Source organism: Protopterus annectens, chromosome 7.part0 (assembly GCF_019279795.1).
Source record: "Protopterus annectens isolate FY-2018-M chromosome 7.part0, PAN1.0, whole genome shotgun sequence".
Taxonomy (NCBI): domain Eukaryota; kingdom Metazoa; phylum Chordata; order Ceratodontiformes; family Protopteridae; genus Protopterus; species Protopterus annectens.
In genome coordinates, this window is record NC_056739.1 from 1,141,126,671 (window position 1) to 1,141,153,784 (window position 27,114).

A 27,114-nucleotide genomic window follows, 5' to 3' on the forward strand; every position below is an offset into this window, starting at 1 on the left:
CGAAGACGAAGCCTCTTCTAGGCCAGTCGCCGGTTTGCCGGTTCTCAGTGAGGTGCTTTCGCATTCCCTGACACCCGCTACCTCAGAGCCACAGGCCGCTGACTACTCCCATGTGGAGCTAGCTAGGCCTCTGGATACTCAAGGTATTGGACACTTGGAAACTATTCCCTCAGATGGGTCCGGAGCCGCTGAGCAGGCATCAGCTTCTGAGGGTGTTTTCAGACTTACACAGTTATATGTAAAGCCTACTTCAGCTCCCAAAGCAAAGACTAAAGCAGTTCTAAAGACAAAGAAACAAGTAAAGCATTCTCCTGGACAGACTTCCATGCCTAAAAAACAGATGCTCAAAATGGCCGAAGACCTAATTACCTTGTTCAGAGGTTCCCATCCCCCTCCTGACAAGAGGCCTAGGCAAGAGACAGAATATGAATCTTCAGATCAGGTTTCCATTTCCCCCAATTCCTCTTCTGAACAGGAATACTCTCTTCCTCCTTATGAGGATTCTGATGCTGAAGAATCTATCCCTTCAGCCTCTCCACCTGAGGATTTTTCTTTTGGGGAAACCCTGCATACCATGAGGGAGCACTTCCACTGGGAGAGCCAAGACTACTCAGAATTTAAGAAAAAGCTTCGAGATTTTCTTTTATTACCTCAGCACAGGCCTCTGGCTATTTGTCCTGTGTTAGACATTGTAGACGTATTTTCAGAGTCTGGCCTTTCTCCTGACTCTTTACCACCTGCCCCTTTTAAACCAGACAGATACTACAGGGTTCCAGATTCACATAAATTTCTTTATAAAAACCCTGCTGCTGACCCAGAAACTATTTCTCAGGGTCCCAAAGGGGGGTCAAGGCTTCTACTGCAAAAAACCCTATCCCCTCTGATAAGGATTCAAGGGTGCTAGACAGATGGGGAAAAAAGGTTTACACGTCTGCTACTTTGGCTGTCAGGGCTTTAAATTGTCAATTTCTTATGCTTAAATATCAGCAATACTTAATGTCACTGCTAAAACAGAAAATGGTGTCAAATTCTGATTGTGCAGAAAATATGGAAATGCAGGATTTATTGCATGCAACTGAACAAGTGGAAAAACATGCATTGCAATGTGGTTTTGATTCTCCGGAGGCCTCTTGCAGGGCTGCAGTTACGGGTTCTGTCATTAAGAGGCATGCTTGGTTAAAGGAACAGAATCTGCCTGATCATGTTAAAGCAAAATTATTAGATGCTCCATTACCGCATGATACCTTATTTGGTGTTAAAGCAGAGGAGGTGTTGAAGAAAATGGAGGACAAAGCAAAATCTATGCAAACAGTAAAGGATTTCTTACAGGTACAGCCACCCAGATTTAGCAGGAACTGCCCTACAAAGAATTGGTCCTTTCCAGTGTCAAGACAGGCCATCAAGAGGCAGATCCCAGCCCCAGGGCTCATACAGGCCTAAACAGTGGGACGCTTCTACCTCCAAAAGTGGAGAAGACAAATCATAGCCATACAGGAAACAGTCCCAATGACTTCCCTCTGCCAGCACCAAACACTTAGCTTTTGGCAGCCCCCTTAGGGGGAAAACTAGCACTTTTTTCCTCAAAATTGGCACATGATCACCCAGGACAAATGGGTTTTAAATATATTGTCCCAGGGCTACAGGTTCCACTTTCACTCCCTGCCAAGGGCCAAAGGTATGCCAGACCTGCCACACAATCAATAGGCAGAGGCACAAAAACAAGTTTCATCCTTCATGGACATGAGGGTCATTCAGCAAGTACCACAGCAAGAGCAGGGACAAGGATTTTACTCAAGACTTTTCTTGGTACCCAGAAAGGACAAAGCCTGGAGACCAATACTGGACCTGTCTATTCTAAATACATTTCTGGACGTCCCAAAATTCAATATGTTGACTCTGCAGCAACTTCTGCCCATGCTGGGCAAGATGGCTTGGCTTGTGACTTTGGACCTAAAAGAGGCATACCTGCATATCCCAATCAAACAGTCTTGCAGAAGATAACTCAGATTCATAGCTGGCTCAGTGCACTACCAATTCTCTGCACTGCCCTTTGGCTTATCTACTGCGCCCAGCGTCTTCACAAAATGCCTGGCAGCAGTAATTGCATTTTGCAGACAAAGAGGAATTCAAATATATCCTTACTTGGACGATTGCTTCATTCAAGCAGAGTAAATGAAAATAAATCAAAACTAGTACCCTCTCAAGAGATAATATTCCTGGGTGTAAGCTTAAATACAACTGCCCAGATGGCTTATCTCACGCCAGACAAACAAAGGCACCTGACTTCTTACTTCAAAATGTTGGCAACAAAGGCCCAGTTATCAGCAAGAAAAATTCTGCAGGCTTTGGGTTTCATGGCATCCTGCATTCTGCTAATTCCATATGCCATACTGCATATGAGGAAACTACAGTGGTATCTAAAAGTGTTTGGACTCAACATTGTCACAGTCTGGAAACATTAAATCTGAAGTAGGACTTCATTTGTCAGCAACCTTTGGGATACGGATCCGATCTCGGATCCGAGCCGGCAACTTCTATCACAGCATAGCTCCTAGCTCCTCCCTTTACCCATAATCCCCTGCCAACCCTGACTGACCCCAGATCTAGTTTTCCGCTCTTCAAGCAACAGCTAGATTCCAGAGCTCTTGGTGATTCTGTGAGGAAAACAATTTTCAACTCTTTCTTATATTTCTTAAGCGAGTGTCTGTGTGTGTGTGTGTTTAGGCTTCCCCTTAACGCTACTTTCTCTTCCTTTTTTAGCTTAAATTAGCTTAAATTTTAATTTAATTTTTCCTCCCTGCCCTCGCTGGTCGCAGTGTGTGTGTGTGTGTGTGTGTGTGTGTGTGTGTGTAGTGTGTAGGGGCCTAGTGAGTGTGTTTTACTTTCAGTTATGTCGGAGGCCCCTAAAGCCATTTTTTCGAAATGCACCGAGTGTGGTCACAAGCTTTCACCGGCTGATGGCCACACTCGGTGCATTAGGTGCCTTGGGGTTGAACACCTCTCTTCGGGTTGTGCGATTTGCGCTGCGTTCAACCCCAGGGCACTTTAGGATCGGAGGTCAAAGCTGGTTCTGGCGGGCCTTTTGCCCCCAGACCCGGCTCCGGCCTCTGGTGCTTCTGTGACTGTTACCCAGTCTTCGGTAACGGCCATTCCTGCCCGCCTCCCTCCGACCAGGACTCAACCTCCCACTGTGGCTTCGGAGGTGAGGGAGGCCAGGAAAGAGAAGCGGAGGGAGAAGCACCTTAAGCGGCGGGCCGAGGGCTCCTTCTCGGCCCCGCCTGCCAAGCGTGTTTCTCCCTCCAGGGTTTCTGGTTCACCTCCTCCTCGGATTCGATCCCCTTGCTTCTCATCGGGACCCAAGGAGGAGGTGACCCGGTCCCCGTCAAGGTCATCGAGGTGGCACTCCAGGCCTGCCTTGGTGGCCCCCTCGAGGTCCATATTCAGTATGTTGGACACGGACCGGATGATGAGGAGGTTCTTCCAGGCCCAGATGCAGATGGGAGTGTTCTTGCCTCTCCCCCTCCGGGGGGGGGAGCTCGACCCCTTTTTTCACTCCTATAGCTCCTTCTCCAACCCCCATCCCGGGTTCGGAGTGGTCGGAGCCGAGCCGAGTTGGATCCAGGGGTGGGTTGGAGCCGACATTGCTGGGCACTTCGGCTCCGACTATTCCCTCGAGTTTGTCGGATCCGACCTTTCGGAGCCTTCGGCCGAGCTTCGGATCCGAGGGACTCTGTGTGCTCTTGGCCCCGTCGGAGCGCGCGGGTCCTTCGGATCCGATAGTCTTGGCTCTGGGTCCGATCCCCGCCTCGGATCCGAGTGGGAGTTGGATCTCGGATCCGTCAGAGAGCGGCTCCCCCTCTGCTTTCGTGATGGTGGAGAGGGTGCTATTGAGTGCATCCAGGCCCCCGGTCCTGGCTTCGGCTCCCCCCTGCACTCCCTCTCAGCTGGTCCTGGCTCCCCTCACCCGGCCTTCAGGGCAGCCTGCTTCAGCGCCTCTAGGTGTTCCACTGGAACAGGATATTGCTGGTGAGGATTCCTCGGACAGCCCCCCCCCCCCCCGAGGAGGTTCCTCGCAAGTCGAAGTGCAAAAGGAGGCACGTGGACTCCCCTGAGTCCTTCACTGAGGATACGGACTTGGATGAAGGGGAAGGCTCCCCAAGGTCACCCCCCGAGGATGTCGCCTTTGGAGACATCATGGAAATGCTCAGAATCGAGGGGGGGGTCTGCCCCCAAGTTTTCCTCCGATGAGTCCGTATTCCTAGAGGCGTTCGAGGCAGGGCCATCTACCTCTTGGGTGTCCCCTCCCCCCGACCCCTTAGTGGATCTTACAGCCACTAGGGCTTGGAGGGAGCCGGACACTGTAGAGCCTGTTCCCAAGCGCCCGGACAAAATTTTGAGCCCCCCGTCAGAGAACCCATTGGAGCAGAGGTCCCCCTGTGGATGCATTGTTGGTGGCGGCAGCCACCAAGAGAGAGTTGGCTCAGGAGTGCCCCACGGTTCATCCGCCGAGCAAGGAGTCTCGCGCGATGGACCGCCTTGGGAAGCGGGCCTTCAGTTCAGCGACCTTCTCCTTGAGGGCCATGAACTATATGGCACACATCATTCGGATGCAGCGGGATCTAATCAAAGAATACGCTGCCTCCCCCCCGGGGTCCATGTCGGAAGGGGACAAGCAACTGTACTCCTCCCGAATGTCCACCCTACGTTCTGTTTCCAACACCTCTATGCGGCTCTTGTCTCACGCCACTGAGGGAGCCACTAGAGCAGGCGGAGTCGGGCTGGTCATGAGGAAGCAAGCCTGGCTCCAACATTGTGACTTCTCAGAACCCTTTAAGGCTTCATTTGCGAATGCCTCTTTTGATGGTTCTGCATTGTTTGGCAAAACCATTCGCGACACCCTTGTCCAGAGCGAGAAAGACGGGAAGACATTGTCTGCCGTCGGAGTCCACTTCTCTGCTCCCCAGAGTTCCTTTACCAAGAACCAAAAGGGTCAGAAGAAGATGTGGTTCCGGAAATCACATCAATCCCAGTCTGCTCCGGACAACCAGTCCTCTCGTGGCAGAGGAGGACAGGGAGGACGCTGCCCTAGAGTCAGAGGGGGTCCCAGGAACTTTGGGTCCAGAGAACCTTTCTCTGAGAGGCCCACGCAGAACCCCTTAGGGGTTACCCGGCTGCTCCACTCTGGAGGCAGTCGGGGGACGTTTCTCGAGACACCTAGCAATGTGGGAGTCCATAACAACGGATCGCTGGGTGCTTCGTGTTATATCCAGAGGATACCAAATTCCCTTTTTTGTAACCCCCAGTATCAAAAGCCTCCCCGATGTGCCACCCAATCAGAGGGAGGCGACTGCTGCAGAAATTCAGCAGCTCTTACAAAAAAGAGCCATCCAGCCCGTCCCCCCAGATCAGCACGGATCAGGGTTTTACTCCTGGTTCTTTCCGGTGCCAAAAAAGACGGGGGACGCGAGGCCTATCTTGGACCTCTCTCTCTTGAACCTGGCAGTACCAAAAGTAAAGTTCAGGATGGTCACTCTGCAATCTATCCTCCCACTACTAAGGGAGAATGACTGGATGTGCTCAATAGACCTCAAGGATGCATACTATCATATTCTCGTGGACAGACGCTCCAGGAGGTTTCTCCGCTTCCGGCTGGGAGCCAGCCATTTCCAATTCAGGGCCCTTTCCTTCGGTCTCACCTCAGCCCCCAGGGTGTTCACCAAGGTCTTGGCAGCGATAGCGACCCACCTGAGACTCCAGGGAATTCAGGTCTTTCCGTACCTGGACGACTGGCTCCTTACCCCGCCCCAACAAGGCATCTTCTTTGCTCATGCAGGGATTATTTCCTCAATCTGGCTCCACTCTTAGGGTTGACCATCAACACGGCCAAATCCTCCCTGGCTCCTACACAAGTACTGGATTTCATAGGGGCGAGGTTGGACTCCAGACTGATGCTTGTTTTCTTGACTCCAGATCGGCTTCAGAACCTGAGGTTGCATGTGCAGGCCATCCTTCAACTTCAAGCTCCTTCGGCGGAATTGGTCCTGAGGGCTCTAGGGTCCATGGCGGCAGCAATTCCGCTGCTGCCATTGGCCCGGTTGAATATGAGGGTCATACATTGGACCCTCCAGGTACAATGGTCCCTATATCGCAATCCCCTGTCTCATCCCATCTCCCTAAACAGGGTTTGCAGAAGGTCGCTCATGTGGTGGCTCCAGTCCTCCAATCTCCACACGGGATGTCCCTTCTCGCTGCCACCGCCAGTCGCCACTGTGACCATGGACGCTTCTCGCCTGGAGTGGGGGGCAATATTTGGGCAGAACAGTCCAAGGCACGTGGAGTGATGTAGAGACCTCTTTGCATATCAACATCCTGGAGATGAGGGCGGTGCTTTTGACGTTGCAAGCGCTTCACAACCCTCTTCCGATGGGGACGATTGCAGTACAGACGGACAACATGTCAGTCGTCTGGTACATCAACAAACAGGGGGGAACCAGGTCTTACCCACTCTGCCGCGAGGCCATGAGAGTGTGGGAATGGGCGATATCCACCAACCGCTTTCTCATCGCGGCGCACATTCCAGGACGGACCAACATATTAGCGGACAGGCTCAGTCGTACTATCCTAACTCCTTACGAGTGGTCTCTCAATCCTCTAGTGGCAGAGCAAATATTTTCCCAATGGGGGCGACCTTGTTGCGATCTTTTTGCCTCTCACTCAAATACCAAATGCAACGATTACTTTGCTCTGATCCCCCCTCTGGGGGAGTCCCCGAGAGACTCTCTAGTTCATGCTTGGCCTCCCGGTCTGCTTTATGCTTACCCGCCTCTGCCCCTGATGTTGAAACTATTGCAGAAAGCCAGTCGGTTGGGGAGCAAAATGATCCTCATTGCCCCATTCTGGCCTCGTCAGACGTGGTTCCCTTATCTATGGTCTCACCTGATTCATCCGCCCTGGATGTTGGATCCCCTTCCGGATCTCATTTCACACCCCCCCTGGATCTTCCAACCCCGATCCTGGCCAACCTAAAGCTGACGGCTTGGTTGCTCCAGTTCCACTCCTGATAAGGACTCCCGGAATTTCATCTCCAGTCAAAGCCATCCTAGTAGCAGCTCACAAGCCCTCCACCAGAAGGGTCTATCGGAGTAAATGGAAACGTTTTTCCATTTGGGCGGAGCACCGTCATTTAGATCCTTTCACGGCGCCGGTAGCGTCGGTTCTAGATTTTCTATCTTCTCTCTTTCACCAGGGGGCTAGTTCTTCCCCGGTCAAAGTGCAACTTGCAGCAATTTCACACTACCATGTAGGTCAGGAGTCAGGGCCGCTTATTACTTCCAAACTGTGTAAGGCCTTCCTTAAGGGTACCTTCCTTCTCAGGCCCCCGGTCAAGGAGGTGGTACCCCCATGGGATTTATCCCTAGTTTTACAGGCCTTGACTAGCCCCCCTTTCGAGCCGGCGGCCACTGTTGATCTTAAATATTTCTCTTGGAAAGCAGCCTTTTTGGTGGCCATAACTTCAGCCAAGAGGGTCTCAGAACTCCAGGCTCTCTGTGTCAAACCACCGTATTTGGTCTTCCACCCAGACAGAGTTCACCTCAGGATCAATCCGTCTTTCCTACCTAAGGTATCATCGGAAGCTAACATCAATCAATCTATTAATCTTCCAGTATTCTTCCCCAACTATCAAAACAAAGGAGAGTATAAGCTGCACTCTTTAAACGTGCACAGACAACTACCTTTTTATACTCATTGAACTACTGGTCATAGGCAGTCCGATCAGTTGTTTGTCTCCTTTGCCAAAAACAACTTCGGCAAGGCGGTTTCTAAGGTTACCCTCTCCCGATGGATATCTAATTGTATTCTCTTAGCATATCAGAGCTCGGGAAGGCCTGCACCTCAGGGAGTCCGTGCTCATTCTACGAGGGCCATTGCTACATCGGCTGCTTTCAAGGCTAGAGTTTCTCTGGATGACATTTGTTCTGCAGCCACTTGGGCTTCATCTCATACCTTTATCAGCCACTACAAAGTAGATATTGTCTCGAGTGCAGGCGTCATTTGGCTCTGCAGTGCTCCGGAATATCCTTCCATGAAGGCCACCCAAGATTTAGGTAGCTGGGGACTCTGTCCCAAAGGTTGCTGACAAATGAAGTCCTACTTCAGATTAAGAAGTTATGTACTCACCATAACGTTCCATCTGAGTAGGTATCTACATTTGTCTGCAACCATCCCCCCCTCCTTCCCCCTGACCAAAATGATCCTACTTAGGGTTCTTTAGATTAGTTCCCTCTGGGACACAGTACTAGCTGTGCTATGGGGCAAACTTGATCTGAGGTCAGTCAGGGTTGGCAGGGGATTATGGGTAAAGGGAGGAGCTAGGAGCTCGGATCTATGCTGTGATAGAAGTTGCTGGCTCGGATCCGAGATCGGATCTGTATCCCAAAGGTTGCAGACAAATGAAGATACCTACTCAGATGGAACGTTATGGTGAGTACATAACTTCTTATTACCCTCATTCCTTGCCTGCAACAGGAGTTTCGATGGTGGGCTCAGGCCTGTCACCACAATAAGGGACAGCCATTCACCCTACCCACAGCCAGGCAATCAATAACAGATGCATCAGATTATGCCTGGGGGGCCCACATGGCAGGAAAATGCATTCAGGGCACATGGCCCACAAGCCAAATGCATCTTCATATCAATCAAAAAGAGATGCTAGCTATTCAAAATGCCCTGACCGTTTTCAAGGATCTACTTCATCCAGGACAACTACGGATAAGGACGGACAATACTACAGTCATGTGGTACATAAACAAGCAGGGAGGCACACATTCCTACCCCTTCTGCAGACAAGCCATGATTTTGTGGGACACAGCACTGACTTATCAAGTACACCTGCAAGTACAATTCTGGTCAGGAAAGGAAAACACTCTGGCAGACGAACTAAGCAGAAACCTCATGGATCCTCATGAGTGAAAACTGGATCCACAAGTCTTCAACATGATAACAAAGAAATGGGGATGCCCAGACATGGATCTATTTGCTTCCCCTCACAACTGCCAACTACAGAGATTCTGCACAAGGTCTATCACTCAGCTGGAAAACCCTAACAGTATATGCCTTTCCTCCTCTGCCTCTCCTCCCCAAGGTACTCCTAAAGGTCAGACAAGAGAAGCCAAAAATGATTCTGATTGCTCCAGACTGGCCCCGCCAGCACTGGTACCCAATCCTAAAGAGCTTGTCTCAAGGCCCAGCCTGGAAATTGCCTCTAATTCCTCACTTACTGACCCAACGAAACAATCAGATCCTGCACAGCCAACTCAGAACCCTAAATCTGGCAGCATGGTGAATAATGTTGCCATTCAGAACACACCTCTCTCTAAAGTAGTGATGGATGTCATTTTGGAGGCCAGGAGGCCCAGTACCAGAAAATCTTATGCAGAAAAATGGAAAAGATTCTGTGCTTGGAACCAGGCACAAGGAATTGACACGTTTGTACAAAATATTCCTCAGATTTTACAATACTGACTGAGATGCTGGACAAAGGCCTTTCCTTTTCATCAGTTAAAATCCATTCCTCTGCTATTTCAGCTCATTACAATACGGAACCACCTATTTTTTCACATCCGTTGCTAAGGCAGTACCTCAGAGGGGCCAAAAACATAAGACCCCCAAGGAGAGCACCAATACCTGCATGGGACCTCAATTATGTCTTGGAAAAACTCACACTGCCACCTTTTGAGCCAGCCAATACAGCTGAAATAAAGTTCTTATCTTGTATCTTATCTTACCTTTTCTGGTTGCTTGAGAGTTCTGATTGCTTGAGTTCCAGTTAACTGAGAGGTTACTGTAGTTTTTTAGACTCTATTCACTGAAACATGAATCATCTTTGCAGACATGCATCCACCACTGTTGCATTCCCACATACAGTTTCACTGAAACAAGTAACAGTTTTGGGTTTGACACATTTCTTTTTGTCAGAATTAATGTAATCCATAGATAGAATGTGTGTAGTTTGGTTGAGTGAACAGGGTACGTGAAATGTCTTATTCATTTTTGTTTTTAATTTTTGTAATAGAAAGTAGCTGTTCTGGCCACTGAGATTTCATTTCATGCTAACATGCTGTCACTTCTGTCTCGTCTTTGCAGACTACAGCAAGCTTGTTCACTGGTGCACCCAGGACGCTGTCTAAATTCAGAAGGTAAAGTTTAACTACCGCTCAAATATTGCAAGAACAAGTATGTATTGTGTAGAACATTGGAGTAGAGGATAAAATGCATGGTCGGCAAAGTAAAGCTTTATGAGGCAGTTAAGTAAGCAAAAAGAAGATAGTAATTCATTCTTTTTGAGATGTTTCATTAGTCATGATCTATGAGGTTTAAGCAGTCCATTTTTTGATTTAATCTTACTGTGATATTTCTAAAATCTGCTATCTAAAGCACATTGAATTCTGTCTTCAAATGATATTGCTGTTGGTCTGTTAGCACTTTATTACTGGAAATATTGTCACTTAATGGTTGAGCAGTGTTTAGTGTGTAAGTGTATTATGATCAGACACTGTTACTTTGTATTTAATTGCCTTTTTAATATTGCTAAGAACAGACTGATATTTATCAAAATCGTCATTAGTGAATGTCTGCTATGCAGAGCTTATAGCTTAGACCTTTTTTTAAAAAACACACTTAAGTTATCACTTAAGACATAAGCACACATACATATACCCACACCTTATGAAAGGTTCGCCAATTTAGAACATAGAACATAGTTTAGTAAATAAGAGTACTGTGTTAATAACGGTGGATGTTGTGGATTTTATCTTCCACTATGCCACATATCATCACATCAGAAAGTGTCTAGTGGAGTGGTTTAATGAAATGTTAATGGAGTATTAATTTTTAAATGGACATATTAACATTATTAACAAATTTATGGAAACAATTTTAAGTAATAACTTTGTCTTAAGTGAATATTATCAGCAAACTTCAGGTGTAGCAGTGGGAGTGTCTTGAGCTCCCCCATTTGCTAGTACGAGTATATGGAATTAGGAAAAGAATATATTTTTGAAATCCACCTTTTATACTTTTTAAAGTTTTATGAACGCTTAGATGATATCTTTATTGCATGGAATTATAATAAAAGTAAATTGCTTGATTTTTTTTTTTTTTTTAATTTATAAATTCCACAGTAAAATTTTTGAATTTCACATTTCATTATTCATACAATCAAATTCAACTGTCTTAATATTATGATTGTGTGATAAAATTAATATGAAGTGTATAACTAATAATCTGATGTTTCATTCTTCCTCGAAGTGTGGGTTTCGGATTTGACCTCGTATCTAACTCGGTCTCCTTCCAAAAGCTTAGGCTTTGAAACTCAATCTCCTGCCCTACCCACAATGCCTCACTCCCCCTGATTTACCTCAGATCTTGTTTGCCGCTTTTAGGAGAAGCATCATGGTCCACAATCTTGAGCTCCGGTGAAGAGTTTTTAGGGATTCTAACCCATAAGCTACTGAATTTATTTTATGTATTTCTTTAGCCTTCCCTTTTTCTTCTACCCTACCCATTTCCAAAAAAAAAAAGTCTGTAGTTTGTGTTATTGCATACACTGGTGAATTTCTTGTCGGGAACTTCTGTTCTTCCCTTTCTCTTCTCCCTTCTCCCTGTCTTCTGTTGTGTTCAAGAACCCATTACATTTCAAAAACTGCACTTCCTTTTGGCACTTTCCTTTGTCTGATACCCACAGGGAGTGCGTATATTGCCTTGGCCATGCCCATCTGGATGCTTTATGTTCTGTCTGTGAGAGTTTCCACCAGCAGGCTTTGGCCAACAGAAAAAACATACTTATCCTAAAGAGCCTTCTACCCCCCTCGACCTTGTCAGCAAGTTCCTCTTCTTGTCCAGGGGCTCAACCCCCTGCCAAGAAGCACCGTGATGATAGGAAGCACAGAAAACGTTTCCTGAGGAAGGGTGCTTCATCCTGTACTGATGAGCCTCCAGTCAAGTCTCCCAAGGCATAGAATCCCAGAGCTTTGGATTTGAGTAAGCCCAGACATCATTCTCCTCAGCCCTGAGCTCCTTTCTCTTCAGGGCTCCCTACTCCATCCCCAGGTTCACCTTGTTTAGAAGGGTCCCCAAGGATCGTGTCCAGGCCACCATCCAGACCGTTGTCTGTCAGATCTACCCACAGCCTTTCGGAGTCAGAGGTGGACAAGTTGATGAGGCATTTCCTTAAGATGCAGATCCAGATGGGAGTCCTACCAGTCCCATCCCCTACTGGGACTGTGGGCAGACAGTCGCCCTTTAGACCCCTAGCTCTTTCTCTGACCCATCTTTCTGTTTTGGAGGCCTAAGATCCGAATGCCCTGAGAGCCAAGGTGTCAGAGCCAATAGTGGAGCTTACTTCGACTCTGGCATGCCTACCCTGACTCACTTGGCTTCTACTGTATTGGAGCCAAAGCCTCAGTGTCTGTTTCGAGGGGTTGAACTCGTCTCCAAAGTTTTCTGGGCCATCTTCTCCCTTCGGAGCCTCAGCGTTCATCCGCTCGGCTCTGGCTCCCCACTCAGATTGAGGGGCTGGGCATGTTCAGGGATTATCTACCCCAGCAATTTTGGCTGCAGGGAGATGGTCTTCAGTGTCTCCATCCCATTCTGACTTTGAGGTGGTGGAGAGGGTCCTCTCCATGCCCAGCAGATACTGTGCTCCCACCCTTTCAGATCCACTTCTCTCCCTTTTGGATACTTTGTGTGACGCCTTACCACTGCTCCCCTCGGGATAGCTGGCCCAGCAAAGCCTACAAGCTGTTCTATCTTTGGAACCCCCGATCTCTTCCAACATCTCCCAGAACTTCCCACTGAGGAGATTTCCCCAGAAGAGTAGACACCTCGATTCCCCAGAGGAGTCAGTCATAGAAGACATTGATTTCAAGGAGGGGGAAGGGTCCCCCAGATCTCCACCTGAGGATGTCTCTTTTGGAGACATCTTGAAAATCCTGCACCTTAGTAGAGGTAGATGGACTTCCCAAACCCTGACCCCAGAGGAATCAGTGTTGCTGGAGGCTTTTGGGTCTAGCCCATCTACATCTTGGGTGTCTCCCCTGCTGATGCTCTTAATGATTTGGTGTCAAACAGAGCTGGGAAGGATCTGGACTTTGTAGAACCGCTACATAAGTGAGCGGGCAGAATCCTCAGTGCTCTGTCAGACAGACCTGACTGGACTAAGGGTATCTTGGTAGATGTCATGGTTGTTGCAGCAGCCACCAAGAAGGAGCAAGCCTAGTAAATCTCCTCTGTCCATTCCCCTAACAGGGAGTCTAGGGTGATGGACATATTCAGTAGGAGAGTGCATGTAGATCAGTGTTTATCATGCACCTTTAAGAAGCATTCCATTCAGTGGGCACGTGCATGTAAGTACTGAGCATGTGCAAGCAAGAGTGCCATTTTGACTGAGCAGCCAGAGTGAAAGCATGCATGTGTGTAGCAGTCAGTCAGTAAGTTAGTTATTTTAAGTTTAATGTTCCAGTCATCCATCCTGATGCATTTGTGTGTAATAAACTACTGGATTAAAGAGTTGCGTACGATAAATATCTTGTGCCTTTGTATTCAACCTGGTTCCAGTCTTGTTCATTTTAGTTAAATGAACACCCAAGCCTCATTGTCTTATTTGAATACACAAGACTGGTGACAATTTATGCCTCATCTACCTTTGTACTATGATCCTTAAACTACCTTTCCCATTTTACCAGGCTACAGAGGGATTTAAAAAACTCTTTAGCTCAGTCCCAGAGTCCATGTCTGATGAGGAAAGGAACTCCTCCTCCAGATTGGCCACTCTACAATCTGTATCGAACGCGTCCTTGAGGTTAATCTCCCATGCGATAGAGGGTACCTCTAGAGCTGCATGTTCTGACATTGCCATTAGCCGTCACGCCTGGATGTAGCTGTATGATTTTGTGGAACCATTCAAGGCATCTTTTGTCAGTGCGTCTTTGCTTGGGTCCACTGTTAGACGCTCTCCAGTAGTGAGAAAGATGGAAAGACTCTGCTGTTGGGATCCGTTTTTCCACCTCCCAGAGATCCTTCTCCGGGAATCAGCTTAGGGGAGCTGTGTTTCAAGAGTCCTTTTCAGGAGTCGCAAGGAGAATATTACCCCAGAGGCAGAGGGAGAAATGGTTACAATGGTAGATGCTCATGCAGCAGAGGGTGGTCCTCAAAATCAGGGGTCTCGAGATTCCTTCTTGGACAGACCCTTTTAGTCCTCCTGGGGGGGTTGCCTGACTCTTCTTCTCTGGAGGCAGTTGGGGGCACTTATCTTTACACCCAGACACCTGGCTAGCCATCACAAATGATTGGTGCGTGCAAAGGATTGTATGCAGAGGATACTTAATTCCCTTTTCAAAATTCCCCAAACCAAGGACTTCTCTCCCAGATGTCTCACCCAACTAGAGAGAGAGAGTGGAGTTGGACATCTTGAAGCTATTGCAGCGAAGAGTCATTCAGAAGGTCCTGCCAGAACAGTGAGGATCAGGCATTTACTTTGAGGTTCTTTTTAGTACCAAAAAAGACAGGGGACCTCAGGCCCATTTTGGATCTGACATCCCTAAACAAGTCAGTAAAAAGTACAAAGTACAGGACGGTCATGATCCAGTCCATTCTACTTCTCTTGAAAATGGACTGGATGTGTTCAGTGGACCTGAATTATGCATACTACCACATCAAGGTGAACAGGGGCTCCAGGAGGTACCTACACTTCAGGCTGGGAGCCAGTCTTTACCAGTTCAGAGCCTTCCCTTACCACAGCCCCCCCAAGGTGTTTGCCAAATGCATGGCGATAGTTGCAGCTCATCTCAGACTGTAAGGATTCCATGTTTTTCCATACCTGGATGACTGGCTTCAACCAAGCATCTGCTCATCCAAGCCAGGGATTACCTGTTACAGCTAGCTCCTACTTTGGGTATAACAATCAACGTAGAGAAGTCCCAGCTTCAACCAGTCCAATGCATAAATTTCATAGGGGTTTGATCTGATGCTATCCAGTGTCATTGATCTCAGATGAGTCTAGAATCCGATCTCGGATCTGTGCCGGCAAAAGTGAGCAGAAGTTCCTAAGCTCAAGCACCTCCCCTCCCCTTACTTCCTGTTACCCACAATCCTCAGATTTTGTTTGCCGCAATCATGGACGGTTGTCTTTCTAAGCAGCTCGAGCTCTAATCTCAGGTAAGTGAAATTTTCTGTGTTTTTTTTCTGCCTTTCTGGTTCCCTTCTTCTCCTTAGCTTAAAGTTTAGTCTAGTTTGTGCAGTGTACTGCAATTTTAGTGTATTCCCACCTCCCTGGGTTATTTTACTCTGGCATTAGGGTTCTCTCCCTGCCCTTTTTCCTCTTTCATGTTTCCCCTCTCCCTCTTTTTGTGAGAGTGATTTGTGTGTGTGTGTGTGTGTGTGTGTGTGTGTGTGTGTGTGTGTGTGTGTGTGCTTCTCTATGGCTGACAAACCTTCGGGTTTCAGGCACTGCTCCTCAAGTGGTCACAAGCTTGCTCCCACTGACGTGCACAAGAAGTGTGTTTACTGTCTAGGAGAGCCCCTGTGGAGATTGAGTGTAATGTTTGTGCTGGCTTCAATCCCCAGGCTCTCCTAGGCCATAGAAATAAGGTACTTAAGAGGCTGGCTTCTGGGGGGGCCTCTTGGTCTCTGGGTCTCCCTCTAAAACTCCTTAGGATCCCAAGATGAAGCACTCGTCCTCGTGGGGTCTGACACCAAAACGGCCCAGGGTTTCAGATCCAATTGCTTCAGATCCGAGCTCAGACTTGAGGGCTTCGGCTCCAGGCACTTTGGCTCCAAAAGTCTCATCTCAATCTGCCAGATCCAATTCCTCCAAGGCGGGCAGGTCATTGGATCCGACCAGTGGTTTGAGATCCCCTTCAGCTCTGACGACTTCGTCAGATCCATTAGTAGGGTCCCTGGTGGGATTGGATCCATTTAATCCTTTGAGCCTGATGGTCCCATTGGATCTGGTAGTTATAGTAGACTCTCTAGCCTGCTCCAAGTCTTTGGATCTGAAGAGGCCTAGTAGGTCCTGTTCCAGGGATTGGAGGCTGTTGATTCACTCGGGGCATTCCTCGGTTTCTTCTTGGTCCACCAGAACTGTGCTCCCTTTGTATATGGACCAAATGATAAGGAGTTTCCTCAAAGCCCAAATGTAACTGGTTCTGCTCCCCATCCCCTAGCCATGTGCCAAGAGGCGCTTCACCCACTCCTACCCTCCTGTCCTCCCACCCGACTCCTGTGAGTTTGGTGCTGCAGGGTCAAAGCTTGCCGAAGGAGAGGAAGCTGGTGTCGGGTTGTACCCCTACTCCCATGCCTCCTGGGTCCCAGCAGTTCATTTGCCCGCTGGGCCGACTTTGCCTCATGCATGAGAGATCCATGGAGGCCACCGTGAGGGGGAGTTCTGGCCCAGAGTTGTCGGATCATTCCCTCGTTTTGGGGGTTTTGGCCTTGGCTAGCTCAGGACTGATATTGTCTGGGGGCATTAGTGTACTGTACCAGGCTCTCCCCTCCTGCCGTTCTCAGCTGTGGCCAGCAGAGAGGGGGAGGGTGGGACATCTTTCAGTCCCTCTGCCTTTCGGACAATAGAGAGGACCATGTCTGCTTGCTTGGTGAACCTCCTCTTCAGCCCTGAACCCTACATTATCTGGTTTGTTTTGGGCTGTGAGCCTACATTTTGGTCCAGGGTCAGCCCCCCCCCCGGGATCGCCTTCAGAGGGGCATAGCCCACATAGGGGCCCCTTCCTCCTCAGAGTCCTCCCCGGAGCCCACAGTGGAGGAGCTTCCTAGGAAGAGTTCATGTAAGAGGAGGCACCTAGACTCCCCTCAGGAGTCTGTAATGGATGACATGGATTTCGATGAAGGGGACGGGTCCCCCAGACTTCCACCTGAGGAGATGTCCTTCACCGACATCCTGGAACTCCTTAAGAAACGAGGCAGTTGGTCTTCCCCAACCCCATCCTTTAAGGAGTCTGTGTTCCTGAAGGCATTTGGGGCGGGTCCATCTACTTCCTGGGTCTCTTCTACTACGTACGCGTAATCAAGCTTGTGGCCAGCAGGGTGTGGAAGGAGCCGGACACAGTTGAACCAGTGGACAAGAGGGCCGATAAGTTTCTTAGCCCCCCCCTTGCCTTTTTGGAGTAAGAGAGTTCCGGTGGATACTATTGTGGTTGCCGCTGCCACCAAGAAGGAGCTCGTGGAACAGAGTGCCTCGGCCCATCCTCCTAACAGGGCATCTAGGGCAATAGACCGGTTCGGGAAGTGCATGCACGCCTTGGCCATGATCGGGCTGAGAGCTGCAAACTATATGGCACATTTCATCCGGCTACAAAGGGATTTAGTTTCGGAGCTTTCCTCTTCCCTTTCGGAGTTGTTGCCTCTGAACCTAAAGTTGGTTTCTCCGAAGCTATCCACTCTCACTTTCCTAGCGAATGCATCAGTGAGGCTCTGTAGAGGCCACTTCTCGAGCTGCGGGTATATGCATTGCCATAGGGCACCATGCCTCCTTTGTGCGGGTTTGTGCAGAACTTTAAGGCGTCCTGTACGAATGTCCCATTCGATGAGTCCACTCTCTTTGGTCCCTCAGTCAATGACCCATTGACCGCAGTGAGCAGGAGGGTAAGACCTTGTCAGCAGTCGGGATCAAGTTTTCTACTCCCCAACAGTCCTTCTCTACGACTCAGAAGGGTAGTAAGAAACTGTGGATGTAATGTGATCCTATCTCGCCTACATTCTCTACAGATGGGTTCAGAGCCAATCCTCGGCTCCGACTCGGCCGCTATACAATAGAACGCAGTCTCTTATTGGCTGAGTTACCTCGTATCCCAGGATGCACCACTACTGCTTCCCAGATCTCGTTTGCCGCTTCTGAAGCATAGACGTGGTCTCGGACTTGGCTGAGCTAAGTGCCTCTTAGTGAAATTATTTCTGTCTAGTTTTGTGCTAAAACTTAACCAAAAGCTGTTTTAACAGCTACTTGTTGTGTGACTGCGTATTTAAAGATGTCCTTCAAGGATGCATCTGCAGTCCTAACATATGGGTTGTCCTGCCTCAAGCAGGCCTTCGGTCGGCCGGATTCCAAAGTCTGGGTCTGGCCTCGGCTGATGTCGCACTTCACCCGACGTCATAGCTGCTGGGGTATAAAGGCATCAGCCGACACCATTTTCCTCGGTCTTTCTTGCCGCGCTGTGCCCGAAGCAGAAGCTGTTCGCAAGTGCCGGTCGGTCAGATCCAGAGATTTCTACTACCGAAGACTTCTAAAAAAGCTAATTACCCCGTTGGGGACTCTTTCTTGCCTCAGCCAATGTCAGACAAAGTAAATAATTGTTTAATTTGTGGGAAACAAATACCTCATAAGGATTTCCAGTCTTACTGCCTTCCTTGCTTAGGCCCAGACCACGACGTATCAGCTTGTCTAGCCTGTGCTTCCTTCAACCGACAGACGCTTAGACGTCGGTCGGAGTTTGCAGAGGAGTTTTTTGGTCCCGCTTTTGCATATAAAATGCCGTCGGAGACTCCGACTACACAATTAGCTAAAAAGCGCAAGGAAAAGGACCGACACTCGCGGTCCGCGGTTTCGGCTGAAACCACGGTTAGGCCAACCGCGAGTGTCTCGGTTTCGGCTGAAACAGAGTCCTCGGTTCTTCCTTCGGCCGAAAGCATGCCTCCGATTACCGAGGCCTCACAGAGCATGGCTGAATCTGCTACTGAAATTACTGCTACAGGACCAGGCACCCAGGATTTGTCAGACACTATTCCTTTAGACATTTCTACCCCTGCACGTGGGGCTGCTAGACCCCCTGCTTCTATGTCTATCAAGGCCTTTTCCAGGGCTAAAGCAGCTAAATCTTCTAAGGCCTTACCTACAAAAGCTCCCTCACACAGGCCTACCTCTAGTTCCCAGATACTCAGCCTGGCTGAGGATCTTATTTCTTTGATCAGGGGATCCCAACCTCACCCAGACAGGGCCTCTCAACCTCCTCCAGATAAGAGGCCTAGGACTGAACCCCTGAACCTGTCTCTACAGACTATTCCTCGGATGACTCAGATATTTCAGACCATCAGGATGGCCCATATTCTCCTTATGAGGATTCTGATGCAGAAGACTCCATTCCTTCTGCTTCTCCTCCTGAAGAATTTTCTTTTGGGGAAACCCTACACTCTATGAGGGAACACTTCCAATGGCAGGGCCAGGATTTTTCAGATTCAAGGAAAAGGCTAAGGACTTTTTTTTCACTTACCACAGCATAGGCCTTTAGCCATTCCTCCAGTACTATCAGTTGTTGATGATGCATATAATGATGCCAGTACTGCCCCTGATTCTCTTCCTCCGGCCCCTGCCAAGCCTGACAGATATTACAGGGTCCCGGACACACACTACCACTTGTATAAGGCTCATGTTGCAGACCCAGAAACCATTTCACAGGGCCCTAAAGGTGTGGCAGCTGCCTCTGCCAAAAACCCTCTTCCCTCTGAAAGGGAATCTAGAGCATTAGAGATGGGGTAAAAAGGTTTATACATCTGCTATTCTTTCGGCCAGGGCCTTAAACTGTCAATTCCACATGATTCAGTACCAGGAATTTTTGTTAGACCAGCTAAATAAAAAACTGTCCTCTCCTGAACCTATAGACCGCAAGTCCCTTCAGGATTTGGTACATAACTCTCAGCAGGTCAGTAATCATTTCTTAAAATGTGGCTATGATGCACTGGAGGCTTCCTTTAGATCAGCTATGACTGGAGCAGTGATTCAAAGGCATGCCTGGTTAAAAGAACAATCCTTACCAGACCATGTTAAGTCAAAACTCTTAGATGCTCCTATGGAGAAACAAAGTTTGTTTGGCTCCCCTGCACAGGAGGTTCTAAAGAAAGTGGAAGAAAAAGCAAAATCTGTCCAAACAGTCAAGGATTTCTTACAGGTCCAACCTCTGAGGTTTAGCAGAAATTGGCCTTCGAAGAATTGGTCCTTTCCAGACACCTCCAGAGCACAGAGAGGCAGAAATAGACACCCAAGAGGCAGAGGTCAATCTAGGGGTGCCTACAGGGGACGTCAGTGGCAACCTGCCAACCAGAGAAGTGCTGCCACAGCTGCAACTACAACCACTTCCACAGGACAGACACAATGACTTGGCTCTGGTTCCGCCTACCAGGGAACAACTGGAAGCACCCTTGGGCGGAAAACTAGCCTTATTTTCCGACAACTGGCATTGCATTACAGGAGACAAATGGACTTTACAAACAATAGACAAGGGCTACAGGTTTCACTTCCACACTCTACCAAAAAAGAGAGGAATGCCAAACCTTCCACCAAGCCAAAAAACAGAGGCTCAAAAATAAATCAACAACTTACTAAGGATGAGAGCTATAGAAAAGGTACCACCTATGGAACAAGGCCAAGGATTTTACTCCAGACTATTCCTTGTACCAAGAAAAGAAAATCAATGGAGACCTAGTCTCGACTTGTCCGCACTGAACACATACCTCATTGTTCCAAAATTCAAAATGCTGACCCTCCAGCAACTTCTTCCCATGCTGGGCAAGGAGTCTTGGCTGATGGCTCTAGAGCTCAAGGAGGCATACCTGCACGTCCCTATATGACCAGATTGCAGAAGACACCTCAGATTTCTTGCAGGATCAGAGCATTATCAATTCTCAGCATTGCCCTTTGGCTTATCTACTGCACCCAGAGTATTCACGAAATGCCTGGCATCAGTAATTGCTCATTGCAGGCTTCAGGGAATTCAAATTTACCCATACCTGGACGACTGCCTAATACAAGCGGACAACAAGACAAAATTAACAAAAGATTTGGCAAATGTCATACAACTGTTGCAAGCCTTGGGATACACAGTCAACATTCAAAAGTCAAGGCTAGTACCATCCCAAAGGATAACATTTTGGGTGCAGAACTGGATACAACAACTCAGATGGCTTTTCTCACAGAAGAAAAACAAAAGCAACTACCAGTCTATTTCATGACATTAACAACACAAACTCAGCTTACTGCAAGGAAAGTCCTGCAAGCCCTGGGTTACATGGCATCCTGCATAATATTGATCCCCCATGCCAGGCTGCATATGAGAAAGTTGCAATGGTACCTAAGGAATGTATGGTCTCAACACAAGCACAGTCTAGAAGCCCAGATTCCAATAATTCCATGCCTGAAAAAAGAATTCCTGTGGTGGACTCAGGCCTGTCAGATGAACAGAGGATTGCCTTTCCACAAACCACATCCAAGCCAGACCATCACCACGGACGTCTCAGACCTAGGCTGGGGGGCACACATGGAGGACAAGTGTATACAAGGCCTATGGACCCAAGAGCAGCTGAATCTACACATAAATCTAAAGGAGATGCTGGCAGTGAAACATGCAATCCAGGCATTCAGACCATTCCTCCAACAAGGTCACCTGCTGATAAGGACGGACAATACCACAGTCATGTGGTACATCAACAAACAGGGAGGTACACACTCATATCCTCTATGCCGGATGGCAATGGACCTGTGGAATTTGACCCTGAATCTCAGCATTCAACTACAGGCCAGATTTGTACCAGGAAAAGAAAATTCACTAGCAGACACCTTAAGCAGAACTACCACGGATGCTCACGAATGGATGCTGCATCCAGATATCTTCAAAACCATAACAAAGAAATGGGGAATGCCAGAGATAGACCTGTTCACCTCCCCACACAACCACCAATTGAAGAAATTCTGCTCAAGAGCATACCACCCACTTGCCTGGAGGGTGGACTCCCTTTCCTTCAGCTGGAAAAACCTGACAGCATATGCATTTCCACCTCTTCCTTTGATGTACAAAGTCCTACTGAAGATCAGAGAGGAACAGCCAAAGGTAATCCTGATAGCTCCAGACTGGCTGAGGCAACATTGGTACCCGCTACTGAGAAGCATGTCTCGGACACACTCATGGCCTCTACCTCTATGTTCCTTTCTTCTAACACAGAACAACTACAAGACCCTGCATCCAAACTTGAAAACACTGCAGCTAGCTGCTTGGAATATTGCATAAAACAAAATAAACCAGATTTATCTCAGAGGGTTAAGGACATTATCCTGGAGGCACGCAGACCCTCCACAAGGAAAACTTATTCAGCCAAATGGAAAAGATACCTCATTTGGAGTGCAGCAAAGGGAGAAAATGTCTCATTGGCAAACATAGCACACATCCTGGAATACTTAGCAGAACTGTTCCACAACGGCCTGTCCTACTCCTCCATTAAGATTCATGCATCAGCAATTTCAGCAGAGTACAACATGGATCCTCCTGTCTTCTCTCATCCTCTACTCAGGCAGTTCTTGAGAGGAATCAAAAATGTAAAGCCTCCAAGGAAACCACCTTTACCTACATGGGATCGCAACTTTGTGTTGGAAAAATTAACACTTCCCCCTTTTGAACCAGCAGCAACAGCAGACTTACAGTTCTTATCTTGGAAAACTGCTTTCCTGCTAGCAATCACTTCAGCAAGAAGGGTATCTGAGTTACAGGCATTAATGGCAGTACAGCCTTTCCTTATCTTCCATCAGGATAGAGTGTCTCTGAGAACTAATCCTACTTTTATGCCAAAAGTGGTCTCCAGGGTATCATTGAACCAAGCGATTCATTTACCTACATTCTTCCCCAACCCACAGAACAGGGGGGAAAGACTACTACATACCTTGGATGTGCACAGACAATTATGCTACTATCTGGACAGAACTAAGACCAACAGAAAAACTGACCAGCTTCTGGTAGCATATGCAACAGGTGTGCAAGGAAAAGCAATTTCCAGCTTCTGGTAGCATATGCAACAGGTGTGCAAGGAAAAGCAATTTCAAAACAGACAATCTCAAAATGGATAGGAAATTGCATTAGATTTTGCTACTCTTTTCATGGAAAGACAACTCCTGAAAATATCAGGCCTCACTCCACAAGAGCTACAGCCACCACTACAGCTTTCCTACGAGGAGTGGCTACCAAAGACATTTTAGAAGCTGCTACTTGGAGCTCCGTGCATACATTTGCCAAGCATTATAATCTTCCTTTATACTCCACATCCCAAGCAGGTTTTGCAACTGCTGTTTTGCAAGGGATATTAACTACACCATCTTTATCTTAGTGCCTCCTCCCCCAGTTTGGCTATGGTATTCTACCCATATGTTAGGACTGCAGATGCATCCTTGAAGGACATAGTACAGTTTTGTACCTACCATAAATGTAGATGTCCGATAGGTATGCATCTGCAGTCAGGATTACCCACCCTCCTTCCCCTCTGTGGTATTCCTAGGGTACTTGCCCTTCTTTTAGCTAGCTGGGGGAATCTATTATGGTGTATTTGTTTGTATGTATATATGTATATATATATTTTGCTTTCTACTGTTTGGAATTATTTGCATTTATCCAAATTTAGCCTTCCTAGAGGGCACCTGGCATCTGGGGCAAGAAACACTGAGGAAAATGGCGTCGGCTGATGCCTTTATACCCCAGCAGCTATGACGTCGGGTGAAGTGCGACATCAGCCGAGGCCAGACCCAGACTTTGGAATCCGGCCGACTGAAGGGCTGCCTGAGGCAGGACAACCCATATGTTAGGACTGCAGATGCATACCTATCGGACATCTACATTTATGGTAGGTACAAAACTGTACTTTTTTTGTGGCAAAATTGTATTTTTTTTGGTAAGTGATCCCGTTTAAGTTAGAGGGGCCTTGCCCTATCCTAGGCGTTTTAGTTAGAGTCTAGGCTGTCGTTTGTGTAGTTTTTGAAGTTTAGTGTGTTTGAAGTAGATAGCCATGTCGAAGGAACATAGACCATCAGATTTTAAAAAATGTTCCAAATGTAATTATAAAATGTCCATTACGGACGACCATTCTTTGTGTGTCTACTATCTGGGCCCGAAGCACCTCCAGGAATCCTGTAGCGTTTGCCACGCTTTTTCCTCTCGCGTACACCAAGAGAGGAAAAATAAGTTAATTTTGAAAGGGCTTATTACCCCTTCCTTTGAGGAAGCCCTATCTTCTTCTTCTTCCCCTTCGAGGAAGAAAAAATCTTCGGCTCCGACCAGCCCGTCGGATCCGGCAGCTAAAAAGTCACGGCAGGCTTCTCCGTCGGCTCCACGGACTTCGGAGCCGAGGGCGGAACGGTCTGCCTCGATGTCTCCAGCCTCGACTCCTCTGGCTTCGGAGTTGAGAGCTCGGGCGTCGAGAGGCGAGTCATCTCCATCGGCTCCACTGCCTTCGGAGCCGATGAGGGTTGCCCGCTCAGACTCTTCCCCTTCGGTGCCGAAGTCTCCATCGGCTCTGAGGGAAATTGCAGTGGTAGTGGAATCTCCATCGGCGCCGATACTTCTCGAACCCATATGGAGCCGGTCCCCCAGTCTTTCGGAGCCGGCGGAGAAGTTGACTCGGACCCGGTCGGTCTCTTCTCGGTCGTCGAGGATGTCTGATTCGGATGTAGACAGGGTGCTTCAAAGGCTTTTTCAGTTTTCGGTCTTTGCAAAATTGATCTCGGCCCCAGCCAAGTCGGCTCCGGAGCCGATTTCCCATCCTGCTATCTTGGTTCCTCCTCCAACAGCTTCGGCGCCGTTGGAGTCCGTGTTGGTGGAGCCGGTGGAGGTTGTCGGGTCGGTTCCGACCCTAACTCTAACCCCGCCTGGTCGGGTTGCACGCTGGACCTCCTCTGTCGGCCCCGGGGGGACGCTTCGGGACCGATCCTTTTGGTTCCGAGTCTCCCTCTCGGTGCGTCGGCTGCGGGAGTTCCGACTGCTGTTGTGGCCTTGGGGGTTGAACCATCCCAGGACTCTGGGGGTCCCGCCTTCAGGGCCATGAGGAGTGCCTTGGCCAAATCCTCTCTGGCCACTTCTACCATCTCACCACCACCTTCCCTTGGCACGGAGACTGGCTCCTTTGCAATCCCCCTGTCTCATGACAGTGGAGCCCTTGGGCCTGAGGTTACCCCCATTGGGGGTTCTCTTCTTCCTGGAGGTCCCTCCGAAACGCTTTCGGAGGAACCTCCGAGGAAGAAACAGTGCAAGAGGAAGCACGTCGACTCCCCTGATGAGTCTCTCACCTCAGATACCAACCTCGATGATGCGGAAGGGTCCCCCAAGTCGTCCTCGGATGATGTATCCTTAGCGGACATCTTGGAGATCCTTAAGCAATGAGGCGACTTGCAGTCCAAACCCCCTTCTGCTGAGGAGTCGGTTTTCCTCAAGGCCTTCGGGGCTCAGCCCTCCGCCTCCTGGGTGTCTCCGCCATTCGATGAGCTTCTGGATTTGATCTCTCGAAGGGCGTGAGAACACCCGGATTCTGTTGAACCGGTGCCAGCTCGCCCCAATAAATTCCTTTCGGCTCCCCCTGATAAGGACTTTCTTTCGAAAGGTGTGGCTGTAGATGCCTTGGTGGTGGCATCTGCCACCCAGCAAGATGTGGCAGAGGCTTCAACGTCCGTCCATCCTCCTAATAAGGAGTCTAGGAGCATGGATCAGTACGGGAAGTGCACCCTTGCTTCAGCGACCTTTACATTAAGGTCTCTGAACTACTTGACACATTTCACGAGACTGCAGAGGGATCTGGTCAAGGAGATTTCGGATACCCTCTCCGGTAACTTACCTGAGCAGTTGGCCCAGACGGTTAACTCCCAGTTGGCTACCCTGTCCTCGTTATCTAACTCATCCATGAGGCTCATTTCTTATGCAGCCGAAGGAGCGAGCAGAGTGGCGGGAACAGGTGTTGCTCTACGGGGACAAGCCTGGCTACGCCTGTGTCACTTTGCGGAGGCCTTTAAGTCTTCCTTTGCCGACTCCCCCTTTGATGGGTCCTCACTGTTTGGACCCAAGGTAAAGGACACTTTGACTCGCTGCGAACAGGAGGGTAAGACTTTAACTGCCGTAGGGGCCCGGTTTTCCACTCCCTTCAGACCTTATCCCAAGACTCGAAGAGGAGGGAAAATGTGGTTCCGTAAGTCTCAAAAGCCTTACTCATCGCAGCAGAGCGATTCCCCTTCTAGAGGCAGAGGAGGGGGAAATTTTTCAGGGAGACGCCGTCCCAGAGGCGGAGGCCCCCGCAACACTGGAGACCACAAGTCCTTTCGTGGCTCCTCCTCCTTCCAGCATCCCTGAAGGAGTACCCGACTGTGCAGCTCCGGAGCCAGTCGGGGGTCGTTTTTCGAGGCACCTAAAGGCCTGGGCAAATATCACTCAGGACCAATGGGTGCTCCGAATCATCGCCGGAGGTTACACCATTCCCTTCTCTCAACCCCCCCCCCCCACCATCCCAAAGAATCCCGGACCCGCCACCCAGTCAACGGGATCTTGCAGCCAGAAAAATATCAAAGCTGCTTCAAAAAGGAGTCATCCAACCTGTCCCCGCAGATCAGGCCGGATCAGGGACTTACTCAAGATTCTTTTTGGTACCAAAAAAGACCGGGGACTTGAGGCCCATTTTGGATCTCAGCAAGTTAAACCGATTAGTGAAAAAGTCCAAATTCCAGATGGTCACCTTGCAATCCATTCTCCCGCTTTTGGAGAAAGGTGTTTGGATGTGCTCCATAGATCTCAAAGACGCCTATTATCACATTCTGATAGATCAGGCGTCGAGGAGACACTTGCGCTTCAGCCTAGGAGACAGTCATTTCCAGTTCCGTGCACTGCCCGTTGGTCTCACCACAGCCCCCAGGGTGTTCACCAAATGTTTGGTGGTGGTGACTGCTCACCTGAGAAGTCTAGGATTCCAGGTGTTTCCATACCTAGACGACTGGCTGCTAACTGCCACCTCCAGGCATCTACTCTTGAAAGCTCTAGCAGCCACTATCTCTCTAGGCAACTCCTTAGGAATCACCTTCAATTGGATAAAATCCGTATTGCTGCCATCGCAGCGTATTCTGTTTATTGCTGCAGAAATAGACTCAAGGCAGATGCGAGTCTATCTTCCTGCGGAAAGGATAGCAACGTTGCAGTCTCAGGTTCGGGCATTACTCCTCAGACGTTGCGCTCCAGCGAGAATGGTCCTGCAGCTGTTGGGTTCCATGTCAGCCACCATTCTTCTGGTCCCCTTGGCAAGGTTGCATATGAGGATACTCCAGTG

At 48.7% G+C, this 27,114-nt stretch overlaps 1 protein-coding gene across 2 annotated transcripts in view; it reads left to right on the plus strand.

The window, feature by feature from the left end:
* LOC122806909 (WD repeat-containing protein 76-like) overlaps positions 1-27,114 on the plus strand; it is a 950,729-nt gene that overhangs the window by 318,093 nt on the left and 605,522 nt on the right. For both annotated transcript variants that reach the window (XM_044077718.1, XM_044077717.1), the window contains one exon: positions 10,144-10,196. In XM_044077718.1, coding sequence (XP_043933653.1) covers positions 10,144-10,196 — 53 coding nt within the window. The remainder of the gene's footprint in view (positions 1-10,143; positions 10,197-27,114) is intronic.